The sequence below is a fragment of the Histomonas meleagridis genome (assembly GCF_020186115.1).
Source record: "Histomonas meleagridis strain 2922-C6/04-10x chromosome Unknown contig_16, whole genome shotgun sequence".
Lineage (NCBI taxonomy): Eukaryota > Parabasalia > Tritrichomonadida > Dientamoebidae > Histomonas > Histomonas meleagridis.
The window spans coordinates 582166-595968 of record NW_027150781.1 but is presented as its reverse complement, the minus strand read 5'-3'; the positions used below and the strand labels follow the sequence as shown (position 1 = coordinate 595968).

Genomic DNA, 13803 nt, shown 5'->3' with positions numbered 1-13803 from the left:
TTCTAAAAGAATCTTCTCACTTCTAATTTGTACTATAAATAAAAATACTTTATATCTAGGCAACACATTTTAAATATTTTCTAATTAATAAGAATTTACATACGAACACACATTTTACCAGTATTATATACATACAATTATCGATAATGAAACGTCAATATTAAAATCTTTTTAGAAAAAATGATTATAACTCATGAGCTTCGAATGAATATTATTTAGACAATATATTTTTATAATAACACTCAAATTTCATAGAATTCATTTACTCAATTAAGATTTTTTAACAATTTATAATTTTTTTCTCGTTGCCATTGTGCTATCAAAAACATATTGATTATTATTTTCATGATTTTCTTGAAATTCGGTTCGCTGAATGTTGTCTATGAACAAAAAGTATAAAGCGTTTAAACGTTCAAATGGTTACACTTTTTTACAAGAATAAAAATGTTACTTTCACTGTTTTTACTTGCATTCAGACTAGATCCATTACCATTTCAAGAATCACATAACGAGCCATACATTGAAATGTATACATTTCTTGATTCTGATTCATTACTACTTGATGCTTTTAATAAAGATCTTTTTATAGCAGTTCAGCCACATTTTATTGTAGGGTCCTTAAATTCCACAACAATAGATAAAAAAGGGATTTCACATACATTAACACATAAATTAGGAGATAGATTTTATGTTTCAGATTGTAAATTAAAGTTAACATATAGCGGAAGAGGAGGCGCTCGTGTTTATGTTTATCAAATCCCACAAGGATTTTGCGATCCCGAATACTCTATTTATTCATCAAGTCAATTGGAAGCAAAAATTAACGTACAACAAAAGTTCGGTCGCCCAACAAAAATATGCTGGTTCTTGAACTTTAACACTCCAGTTTCATTCCAATTCGATTTTAAGAAAGGAGGCCCTGGATCTGAGGTTTATTTAGGCGACAAAAAACATTTAATGAGTAATCACTTTTATAATTTTAAAGTTGGAAGCTCATATAATGGTGGTCTTAATAGGTCACATTTTATTTCATTGAAAGCAACTCCTGGAGAAGTTGATTTAAGCATTGACATTATGTCATCTGCTTCTTATTCAGATTGGACTGATTCACCATCACTTTTCACAAAAAGAGGAACAAACACTGCAAGAGACCTCCCTCTTTACATAGATTCTATTCGAGGAGTTAAGCCTTTTATATGGATTATTATTGGTTCAATAATACTTTCCATTTTTATAATATCAGCATACATTTTCTTCGGCCAAAGCGACGATGTTATTCCTCAAGTTCATAAGGAACCTGTTAAAGACGCAAAGAAATATGATTAAATAAAGGTTGTATCTTGATAAACGTCCTCCGCAACGGTTTGTGATGTGTTTTCTTGAGGGTGTCAAACGAAAAAGGCTTTTCAGTGAAATGACAAGTTTATGTCAGCTCAAAATTGAATGGATATAAACGCTAACCACGGCTGACAGTCCGCAAATTGAATTGTCACTTTTAACTTCACTTTCGTTAATGGCTGAAGACGAAGTTCAAACATTAGTTATCGATAATGGTTCCGGTATGTGCAAGGCCGGTTTCGCTGGTGATGAAGCACCACGCTCAGTTTTCCCATCAATTGTTGGTCGTCCAAAGTATGTCCAAACAATCGCTGGTGGTCAAAACAAGGATACATATGTTGGTGATGAAGCATGCGCTAAGGCAGGTATCCTCATCCTCAAGTACCCAATTGAACACGGTATCGTTACCAACTGGGACGATATGGAAAAGATCTGGCACCACACATTCTACAACGAATTACGTGTTGACCCAGCTGAACACCCAGTTCTTCTTACAGAAGCCCCAATGAACCCAAAGGCCAACCGTGAAAAGATGATCCAACTCCAATTCGAAACATTCAACGTTCCAGCATTCTATGTTGGTATCCAAGCCGTTCTTTCCCTTTACTCCTCAGGTCGTACAACCGGTATCGTTTTCGATGCAGGTGATGGTGTTTCCCACACAGTTCCAATCTACGAAGGTTACTCCCTTCCACACGCCATCATGCGTATCAACCTCGCCGGTCGTGATCTCACAGCCTACCTCCAAAAGATCCTTAACGAACGTGGTTACACATTCACAACATCCGCCGAAAAGGAAATTGTTCGTGATATCAAGGAGAAGCACGCATATGTTGCTCTTGATTTCGACGAAGAAATGAACAAGGCCGCCACAACATCCGAATGCGACATCTCATACACACTTCCAGATGGCAACGTCATCACCATCGCCAACGAGCGCTTCAGGTGCCCAGAACTTCTTTTCAAGCCACACTTCAATGGCTTCGAATTCGAAGGTATTGACCAAACCCTCTTCAACTCCATCATGGCATGCGATATCGATGTCCGTAAGGATCTCTACGCTAACATTGTTCTTTCTGGTGGTACCACAATGTTCGAAGGTCTCCCAGAACGTATGGAGAAGGAAATGGTCCGCCTCGCACCGCCAACAATGAAGATCAAAGTCGTCGCCCCACCAGAACGTAAGTACGCAGTTTGGATCGGTGGCTCCATCCTTGCCTCCCTTGCCACATTCCCACAAATGGTTATCACACGTGACGAATACAACGAAGCTGGTCCAGGAATTGTCCACCGCAAGTGCTTCTAAACAATTTGCATCTTTTGCATTTATTTTTCACTTTAAGTTCATATTTTTAAGGCATTCATGCAATAGACGCCATATGTCAGCAACATCTTTTACCCATGTGTGAACTAAGTATTGCAAGTGCATGATGTCGTTGTTGGGTTTGGTGTAACTGTGATGCATCCATGAAATGTTGGAAAACATAGTGTGTAACACGTGTTATATCAAAATCATTGAACGACACCATATTTATTATGAGACTTTTTAAATTGGAGTCTAGTATAAAAATGAAATTAAGGTGAAAGAGGGCTCGAACAAGCTAGCGAACATATTTCATTATTTCTCCAGAAAAATAGTCATCTTCTAACTTTTCCATTCTTTCTTCAGATAAAAATATTTCCAACCCTAAATTATCAATTCCTAATAAATCCAAGTTGAATCCAATAAAAATAAATATTTGAGTCATTTTTCCTTTTATTATTGATTGACTTCAATTTAAGTTCATCACAAGGTTTGATTCATTAATGGAGACACACCAAAGAAAAAAAAATTTTCTTGAAATGTCTTATGTTTTCACCCTTCAATTAATTGAAATTTGATACATTGTATCAAAAAAGAAAAATGTTTCTCAATCAAGTTATTTTCGAAACAATAAAAAATGTTCACCGTGGGGTTCGAACCCACGCCCTCTCGGACTAGTGCCTTAAACTAGCGCCTTGGACCACTCGGCCAGATGAACTTTCGGATTTTTATATTATAATATATATGTAAAATTGTTTTTCAAGATTTGTAAGAAATCAGCTGTTTTATTATTTTTTTATACATTTTACGATCAAAGTAATATTTGAATGCTCAGCATTTCTGAGCAAAAAACGCAAAATGAATTCAATTTCAATAGTACCGACGTTACATGTTTTGAAGGCAAGTTTAGTTATTACTTATTATTTCCATGTTACCTGATTAAATCAGAGTTAGTGTGTAGATAAAATGCGTGACTGAATTTTGTTCGACTATTAATTTCAAATATTTTGGTATTAAAAGTTTAAACTAAGTTTCGAAAAAAATATATCAATTATCATTCTCACTAAATTTTAATATTATGCATAATTATATTCTAGATATTATTGGTAAATTATTTATAACTAAAATAGTTTGTATATTCATGATTATTCATGAGATATTTCAGTTTTATTGATTTTTATTTGAATGCTATCGTCAATTACGATACAAGAAATTTGAATATAAGTTGGTCACTTTTTTTATCAGGATAATATCTATTTTACCATTTTCAGATGCAAACATAAGTGCTGTTTTAAATAATTTAAATAACTTCCAAATATCATCTTGAAATATTAAATTATTAAAAGTAAAATAAAATAAAACAAATAAATATCAATAGCATTAAAATCAATTCCTTCTTGTTCAAGAAGTAATTTAACGATTTCAGTATTACCTTTTTCCAATGATATTATAAGTGCTGTATTAAACATTTTAAATAATTTCCAAATATTATTTTGAAATATAAAATTATTAAAATAAATTTTAATTAAAACAAAAAAATATTTTTAGCATCGATATCAATATTCTCTTGTTCAAGAAGTAATTTAACTATTTCTGTATGACCATTTGAAGATGCATCAATAAGAGATGTGTTAAATAATATAAATAATTTCCAAATATTATTTTGAAATATCAAATTATTAAAATAAATTTTAAATAAAACAAATAAATATTTTTATCAATAATATCAATTCCTTCTTGTTCAAGAAAGTATTTTACAATTTCAACATTACCTGATTTTGAAGAGTATATTAAAAAATTTGTATTTTGATTATTTATATGAAGATATTTTACAAGGAATAAATTTCCTATTTTTATTTTTTTTAAAATATTTTTATCATCATATTGTATTCCTTCTCCTTCCAAAAATAATAAAAGTTCGTAATTACCACTAGTAATACAGATTTTTTGGAAATAATTAAGCATTGTTTTATCAGCTTGGATTGATTTATCAATAAAGATATTTAAATAAATCATTTTGATGAAATTTAATTGCAGTTTTATCTACATCTTTTAATGATGAATGATTTTGTTCACATAAATGAAATATTTCTAGATTTCCACCTGCAACTGCATATTTACCTGTATTAATTACATTTGCATCATTCATAAGTAAATATTTAAAACATTGAACTGATCCAAAATATGCTGCATAATCGATTAATGTAACATTTTCTTTATTAATAAAATCACATCTTTCATAAATTGATGGTTCTATTATTTGATTAAAATCAAATTTTGGTTGTGAAGATATTTCTTGAAGTTTTTCTATTTCATCATTACGAATGATTTTTGCTATTTCATTTGGATTATGTCCTTCTTTAATCAATTGCTTATGAAGTTCAAAATCATTCTTTGATAGTTCTTCTATGTTTTCCAAGAAATTTTCTTCTGTTCGTTGAAATTTTTTGGGTTTTCTATTTTTATGGTAATGAATGAAATAATTAGTTCGTTTAATTGTTAAAATATTTGCTTTAGCTAAATTTTGTTGAATCAATATATTATATATATAATATGCTTCTTGCTTTTCCATTTTCGATATATAATTTGAAAAAATTGTAATGATTTTAGGTATATTTTCATTTATTTCATCTTCTTTAATTTGAATTAATTGTAAAAATTTTAAGTATATATCAAATTCTTTCTTTCTTGAACAAAATACAAAATAAATCAATTCACAAATGACATGATTAAATGTATATGGATAATTCGATTCAAATTTTTTTTTTTTTTGTTGAACTGAAAAATCAAGGTTTTCATCAGATAAGCCCATGATGATTTTTTGGAGTTCACTAAGTAATTCCAAGTAGGAGTATTTATTTTTTTTTTCTGGGGGGATTGGGATCTTGCATTTATTTTCTTTTTCTGGAAATAAAAAGTGACAGCAAATCTTGTGCGTCACTTTTTTTGAAAAAGAATTTTTCGAAATTTTCAATTTCTTCTTCAAAATAATGGAAATAATGTTAATGTAAAAGATATTTTTTTCAATTTTTTTTGGTGGTAATATTTTACAAAAAATATTTGGAATATATTTATATTATTCAATACTCCACTTATAGTTGCATCTATATGTGATAATGATGAAATTGTTAAAAATACTTCTTCAACAAAAAGGAATTGATGTTAATGCTAAAGATCTTTTTTTTGTTTCATTTAATGTTTTATTAATTAATTAATTTAATATTTTCATTAAACATTTAAAAATTATTTGATACAGCACTTTTACATGCATCTTTCAAGGATAATGTAGGTGTTGTTATATCACTTTTTAAATTTGAAGGAATTAATGTTAATGCAAAAATATTAATTTATGAGATTTATTATTTTATTGAATAATTTGATATTTTTTATCAAAGAATTGGAAATTATTTAAATAATTTGATATTGCTCTCCATCTTGCAGCTGAAGAAGACAATTCAGTAATTGTTGAATTACTTGTTAAACATAAGAAAATTGATGTTAATGCTAAAAATATATTTCTGTTTATTTTATATAAAAAAAAATTTGATGTTTCATGATGAAATTTGGAATTTCTTCAAATTATTTGATACACCACATATTATAGCAAATATAAGTGATAATGATGATTTGGTTGTATTACTTCTAACTAATAAAAATATCAATATAAACACTAAAAATATTCATATGTATTGGTTAAAATTTTATTAAATAATTTGATATTTTATTTAAATATTTGAAATTTATGTAATTAATTTTTTACACCTCTTCTGATTGCAAAGGCTAATGAAAATGATATCGTCGATTTGCTTAAGGGGTATAAATAAAAACTATATAAAATAGAAATGATACATGTGCAGGAAGTCTCACATGATAAAGTTTTTCTGTTAATCAAATTAAAATTTAAGTAATTATTAAATGTGTAATTTCTTCAAGAATTCCAATATTAATTTTAATATCTAAACTCAAATATTACCATTGAAAACATTTTTATTCTATTTCTTATTGAAATAATGTTTTTTGACATCATTTTGTTCTCTCTTATTAATTATTAATATTGAACACCAAAATCGACAGCATATTTAAATCCAAAAAGTTTTTATTAATACACATTTATTCACTTTTCAGTAATTTTTCTATCTCTTCGTCAGCTGCGTCCGCGGGCATCATTCCTTCAGCGTTGTACCACCTCTGTGGGTCAGCTCCGAACTCAATTAGCTTCGAAACGATGGATTTGTTCTTTTGCTTAACCGCAATCATCAAAGGCGTCTCGTGCATTTTGTCATCATTTGGCGCGTTCGCAAGTGCACCGCCTTTCAGAAGACATGTGACTGCTTTAAGGCTCTTTTTCTTGACAGCAATTGATAGTGGCGAAATTCCTTTCGAATTTTGCATGTCTAAGTCACAACGTGGGTCAGAAACAAGAAGTGGGAGAAGTTTTGCGGCTTTCATTGAGATACATCGACATAATGGAGTTTGGCCATGTCGATCATAAACATTAAGATCGAGATTCGGAAGAGAAAGAAGAGCCCTAAAAAGTTTCACTTCCTTAGTTAACTTGCAGTCAAGGAAATAATGAAGTGGATGTTGATATTTATCAGTATAATTATTGGGATCAATATCTGCACAAGCAGCTGATAAAAGAAACAGTGGCTTACATTGACGAGTTTCAATACATACGTGTGTGAGGAATTGCCCCTTAGAATTAGGGCAATTTAGATCCGAAGTTTTGCAATGCTTGAGAAGCTTTTTGAATGTTTTACTTTTGCGGTTTTGTAATGCATAGAAAAGCGACGGTTCGTGAAACTCCAAATGTGTTCTGTTGATGGAAGCGCCTTGTTGAATAAGAAACTCAGAAATATCAGAATACCCATTTTCAAATGATGAAATTAGTGGGGTTTCAGATGTATAATCACCTTTATCAGCATCGATTTTATGTTCAAAAAGATTTTGGATGACACATAAAGATGGATTTCTGATGCATAGAAAAGAGCAGTTCGATGATCATCATCAGTATCATTGATATCAAAGTTATCTGTTACCATTTTAAGCATTTCCAAATCATCGAAAAATAATGAAGCAAAATGTAAAAGTGGTGATGCTTGAATTCTACATGCTGATATCATTGATGGGAAATTTTTTGCTTGATATTGGAATAATGATAATGAATGGTTAACAAATGATCGATTGAAATCAGTTATTCCTAAAATCTTAAAGAATTTAAACTGGTCATTTTGGTTTCGTGTATAAGCCAATTCCATACAAGCTGAATGCATATATTCACATTGTAATACATTGAAGTCATCATAAGATGGGGGTTTTGAAGCTTGTGTAATATTAAGATAAGTGTATTCCCTATTGAGGAACTTAACTGAATTTTCTGACTTTAGACATTCATTAATCTCAGGTAATGGTGCATCAAGTGGTATTAAAGTTTGTAACTTTGAGCACCGTTTAAATATTTTGACAATTTTCTGTGTGAATTTTGAGAAGGGCATTGAAATTATCCATTTGTTGTCGCCGGCCTTAACGTTCGAGCAGAACAAGGAACCAACAACTGGGTCGTGTGCAAATGATATTTGGAACCTTAAGTCTGGGAATGGTGGCTCTATGAATGGTAATGATTGTTCTAATTGTGTGATTATAAACATTAACCAAAAATCAGTTAAAGCTTCAATCTGAAGAAAATCAACAAAATATCCTTTGGGGCTAGAGACAATACCAATAGTGCTTTTAGGTCTAAATTGTGTAAATCTAATGGAATTAATTGGTGCACCAAAAAAGAGTGGTTTTGTATTACTACATATAAATCCATAAGAGAAATATTTTAATAAATTCATATATATAGCGTCATTAAACATCAAACCAGCCGGTAACGGGCCGACGATAAAAAGACGATAGAGTTTTTTGAACATGTTCAAAAGTGACATTAAATAAAGTATTGAAAAAGATCAAAAATATATTGACCCATCGACTTTTTAGATAAATTTTAATCGTTAAATATTTTGTTGAGTATGTGTAAACTATGCAAAAAGTGATGATATATCGACCGTTAATTTCAGCAACATCACTTTTCCATTAACAAAAAATTTTACATCGTTCAAAAATTGAGAAAAATATTTTTGTAAACAATTTATTTGAATACTTTACACGGTCCTAATTCTGGGAAATTGAATTTGAAGTTGAGTCATCGAATGACATCTTTTGGAATCTTTCTCTTGGATGTACCAAATAAGTCATTTGTAATCCTTTACCTTTTAATTCTATTTTACCTCTTTGTTCGATATCCAAATCCTCATTACATACCAAGTCATAAGTGCCTTGAGATATTTGTACTAAGCCTGGTATGTCTGTACTTTGTAATCTTGCTGCTACGTTAATTGGGTCACCGATAATGTCAAATAACGGTTTGTCGGTACCCAATACCCCTGCGATTAACGGCCCCCCTGTATTAATTCCAACTCTGACTTGTAAGTTTGCATCTAATTGATCATTTAATTCTTCTATAACATTTAAACAATCCAAAGCAAATTTAACTACTTGTAATGCATGTTGTGAAGGTTGCGATTCAGGGTTAAACAAACCAGCTGCAGCCATATAATCATCGCCAATCAATTTAATTTTCAATATCAAGTCATACTTCTTAATCAATGTATCATAAGCAGTGAATATCATTCCCAAATTCTTCATAATTTGTGACGCCGATAACGATTTTGAATACTCCGAAAACTTTTCGATATCGATGAATATTATCGTTGAAGATTGTACAGTGAATGATATATCTTTATCACCTCTATTTAATCTTGTAATAATATCTTTTGGTAATATTTGTAATAATAAGTTATCACTATTCTTTTTAGCTTCTTCTACAAGTTGTTTTTGTTTAACTTCTTGTGTTTGATCTTGACACATTAAGCCAAATGAATTTGCAACTTTCAAATTATTATTTGATGTAAATCCTAACAATGTAATCTTTAAAGGGATTTCTGTTTGGTCATCTTTAGTACCAATAACATTTGCTTCATAAGTTAAACCACATTGACCACTTTTCATTAAATCCATTGTATAAAACAAATGATTATTTTCTTTTGTTTCAGAAGATAACAAAATTTTTAAGTTTTGTCCTAACATTTGTTCTGGTGTATATCCAAATATTACAGAAGTTGCAGGATTTAATGATTCGATAATTCCTTCACTATTTAATGATATTATAGCGTTATGTGATGTTTGAAAGATAGCATGAGAAGCACTAATTATTTGTTTTGATTTATTTTGTGATTTCCCATATATAAATGAGACAAGTTGAGGATATGATACAAATGATATTGGATCAATTCGAGTAATTATTGATTTAAATGTTTCATAAAGTTTACTAATTCTCCATATAACTATAATTTCGATAATGAATGATATAATTGATAATAGTATTGATATTATAATTAATACTATTATAATAATATGAAATTGTGAAATTGTATTATTATATAAAGTTTCTAATCGTGTTAATGCATTTTCAAATCCATCTGAAATTCGTGTGTTTAATAAATGTAATATAATCGGTAATTTAGATTCAACAATATTTAATGTTAAATCTGTAGAATATATTTCAGTATGAATTAAACTCATTAAATACGAAATGGAATTTTCAAATGGTAAACATTGATAAAACTCTGATTGATATACATTTTCATTAGTAATGTCACATATCGAATTAAATCGTAAGTTATCTAATTCATCATCAAATCCAACTGATGTAGGTAAATCATCATAACCCAAATTTAATAATAATGTTAAATTATTAAATTGTTCTAAACCATTAACGACAAGTTTTAAGTCATCTTCATAAGTTAAGAAGTCTATAGAGAAATTATCTTTAGCTTCTTTAAGTATCATATAATATTCTAAATGTCTTGAAGTAGTAAATACATTATTTCTAATTGATGAATATAATACATAATATTCCAAAATATTTTCTAATTTATTCTTAATTGAATTCGAATAAATAATTCCTATAATTAATAAAATGATCATTATAATCGAAGTAATAAAATTTAAGGTCCAACTTGGCATATTATTACCATTAGCATCTAATGCAATGTTATTACTTTTGTCTTTAGTTTCTGTTAGAAATGTACTCGATTGTATATATTCACTAGCTTTTAAACATTCATTTCGTGGTAATGATTTTAATAATTGTACAATAGAATTACATTCAAACTCTATACCTATCGATGAAAATACTATGGATGGTATTACACAAAATAATATAAAACATGGTGAAAATGATAATAAAAATCGATATGGAATATTAAATGATGATAATTGACTCGTAATAATTATTGTCGAATTATTAGTTAATATTGATTCATATTGTGCATAATAATATTCTTTATAAAAGGTGGATAATTTAGATGATAATAATGTAGAAACAGAATTAATTAAATTTAATACATCACTACCAGTATTATAAGTTTCACAAAACTCAACACTTAAATGTCCCCAATTCTTTCGTGTATCATAATCATCTTGTGTTAAAGTTTTCACCATTAATAAATATAATCGTAACAAATAATCAAATGCTATAGCTTCTGAATCTTCATTAATAATACTTAACTTATTAGTGTTAGGATCTATTTGACATATCTTTGGATTTATTTGTGTTTCTTGATATAACTTTAAGAAATATTTTAATTGTTCATAATTTTCAGTTTCTAATTCATAAAGTTTTGTACTTAATGAATTAATAGCTATTAATACTCTTTCCGATATATTTGTTAATGTTGTAGATAAATTAGTATTCATATTTACATATGAATGAATATTATCAACATTATATTTACCTACAATTTCTAATATCTTTCCATAATTCATTTCACCATTAGTAATACCTTCATATAAAAACCATGGGAATTGTATAGCCATTACATTTAATGGATGTTCAATATCTTCAAATTGACATTTAATATTAAATACTTCTTTAGCCTTATTAAATAATGTCGATAAAAATAAAAAAGCAAATAATACATAAGCTATAGTTAATATTAATCGTACGACTGATGATATTAAGATTTGTTGTAATACAATTGATGAAGTTTCATCAATAGCTTTTTGTAACGCGATTCGTAATGATGCTTGTGGTATAACTTTACTAAATGATTCTAAATCAATCTCTGATCCTTCATCTTCAAATGTCGATGTCATTGTTGATATAGAATTACTTAATGATGAATTATTTGTAGAATTCGTTGACATTTCAGTAGCTGATGATGAAATTTGAGTACTTCTATAAATACTTTTGTTATGTTGTAAGACACCATCTGGTGTAATGATTCCTTTCTTAATATATAATGGAAATGCTCGTGCAAAATGTTGAAAAACTTTATCATGTGATGCACTATAACCTTCTTCAAGTTTAGATGCCATTTCATAGACTTTCGCAGCTTCTTTAAATCGACATTTACATTCGATCAAGAATTTACAATATTCTTTAAAGAAACGTGGGTTGTTTGGATACTTTTCTAAGTAAATATTCCAATTAGATTCAGATGTAGTACGAATTTTATCTAATGAGATGAAATCATTCATCGTGATTTTATAATTCGGATTGGCTATATCCTTCCAAAACTTGCAGAATGATGTAATGGCTTGGTTGTTTTGTTTGGATATTTTGTTGAAATCTCGACTCGCTTCATGTGATGTAGACGTCTGTCGTAAAACATGAATTCGATGCGCTTGGAAAAAAATGGAGGAGTTTTCGATTGACAATGTTGTCTTTTTAGATAACGTTGTGGTTAATGAATGTAAGAATTGATCTTCAGATGGAAATAAGGATACTAATCGATAAATAAAGACTAAGACGTCGTTGTTGTTTTCAAAGATATCAACAAATACTCGGAATAATGTCCAATCTACAAATAGATCACACATCTTTTCAAGTCCGATTTGACAATACATAAACCCTTTAAGTCGTGTATCAATATTTAGCCCAAATAAATAGTCACATTTAACAGCATCTGTAACTGTTTCTTCATCTGAAACTGAAGTTAATAGTAACGATCTGACAACGGTTTTTTGGCGGTTGTTTAAAATAAAATAAAAAATTATAATTCCAGCAATCAAAACAAAGATTGAGATGAATATCTTGAACCAAAAGTATCGCCCAATCGATAATTCAACAATTGATATTAAACTAGAAATGATAGTTGCTGTAAAACCTCCACATGAAATTACATTCATTGCAATTCCTTTAAATGGAAAATATAAAAAGCGATAAATGGCATATGCTGATAATCCAATGATGATAATTTGGGGGACAATTAAATAATATGTATCTAATGGTTTGAATAATACTGAAAATCCTGTAGGTATACCAAATAAAATTACAATAATAAAAACATCCTTAGGATGCCATAACATAATTGGTGTGTGTGGTAAATATAAAGAACTTGAAAATAATGGTAAAAGATAATATGCATGCCAAATAGCATATACGGCACCAATTACAGAAAATATGGTACAAAAAAGATAAATCATGCTGTTTTCTGAATAAATACCAAACCCTGAAAATATCATAATAATATTTGGAATGATAAATATACCAAAAAGATGACCGTGCCAATTCCGCAAAATACTTAAATGTAAATTACTGAATTTTAGGTTTGAGAAATGCCCTACAACTTTGGATACAAAAAGAATGGCTGTAAGAATATCAATTATTATAAGAGCTATAATAAATGGAAGTTGCCTATTATAATCCCCAACAAATCCAATGTAAATTACTTGATAAAAGACCCCCAAAGCATTATTTGGTATGTCTTTTAAATTTATTATTCCCGAAAAGAAAATTTGTAGGAAAATAAACACAAATTCTATTATTCGCACTACGGTCCCAACTTCAATTGCTCTGCCTGCTTCTGCAACAACAGGAAATATATCTAATTCAAAAATATTTCGAGTGCGAGATTCATTGCTTGTTGTTCGAGAATCAAACGTGAGAGAGATTTGCCGACCATCTGTTGAAGAACTATGTAGTGAGGATGCAGCCACAGTATGCTGATTCATCCTTTAATTCTAACGTTTTTTTTTGAAGCTATGATCATATAAACTTTTGAAATAAATAAGTAAAGTATTGGAGTTCTGGAATTTAATGTTTACTTTTCATATAA

At 29.2% G+C, this 13803-nt stretch overlaps 4 protein-coding genes across 4 annotated transcripts; 2 read left to right on the top strand and 2 right to left on the bottom strand.

Moving 5' to 3' along the window:
- Positions 1–525: 525 nt before the first annotated feature.
- GO595_002032 (uncharacterized protein) lies at positions 526–1326 on the top strand (the record flags this gene model as incomplete). Its single annotated transcript, XM_067914897.1, has 1 exon — positions 526–1326. One exon carries the CDS (start codon positions 526–528, stop codon positions 1324–1326), a length of 801 nt encoding a protein of 266 aa, XP_067777718.1.
- Positions 1327–1513: 187 nt separating this feature from the next.
- On the top strand, positions 1514–2644 carry GO595_002031 (actin; the record flags this gene model as incomplete). Its single annotated transcript, XM_067914896.1, has 1 exon — positions 1514–2644. The coding sequence occupies one exon, from the start codon at positions 1514–1516 to the stop codon at positions 2642–2644; it is 1131 nt and encodes a 376-aa protein (XP_067777717.1).
- A 4107-nt stretch (positions 2645–6751) lies between these two features.
- Positions 6752–8289, bottom strand: GO595_002030 (ankyrin repeat protein; the record flags this gene model as incomplete). The annotated part of the gene is made up of 2 exons (XM_067914895.1): positions 6752–7554; positions 7902–8289. The coding sequence occupies 2 exons, from the start codon at positions 8287–8289 to the stop codon at positions 6752–6754; spliced, it is 1191 nt and encodes a 396-aa protein (XP_067777716.1).
- A 505-nt stretch (positions 8290–8794) lies between these two features.
- GO595_002029 (Adenylate and Guanylate cyclase catalytic domain containing protein) lies at positions 8795–9769 on the bottom strand (the record flags this gene model as incomplete). The annotated part of the gene is made up of 1 exon (XM_067914894.1): positions 8795–9769. The coding sequence occupies one exon, from the start codon at positions 9767–9769 to the stop codon at positions 8795–8797; it is 975 nt and encodes a 324-aa protein (XP_067777715.1).
- Between the last annotated feature and the right edge of the window lie 4034 nt (positions 9770–13803).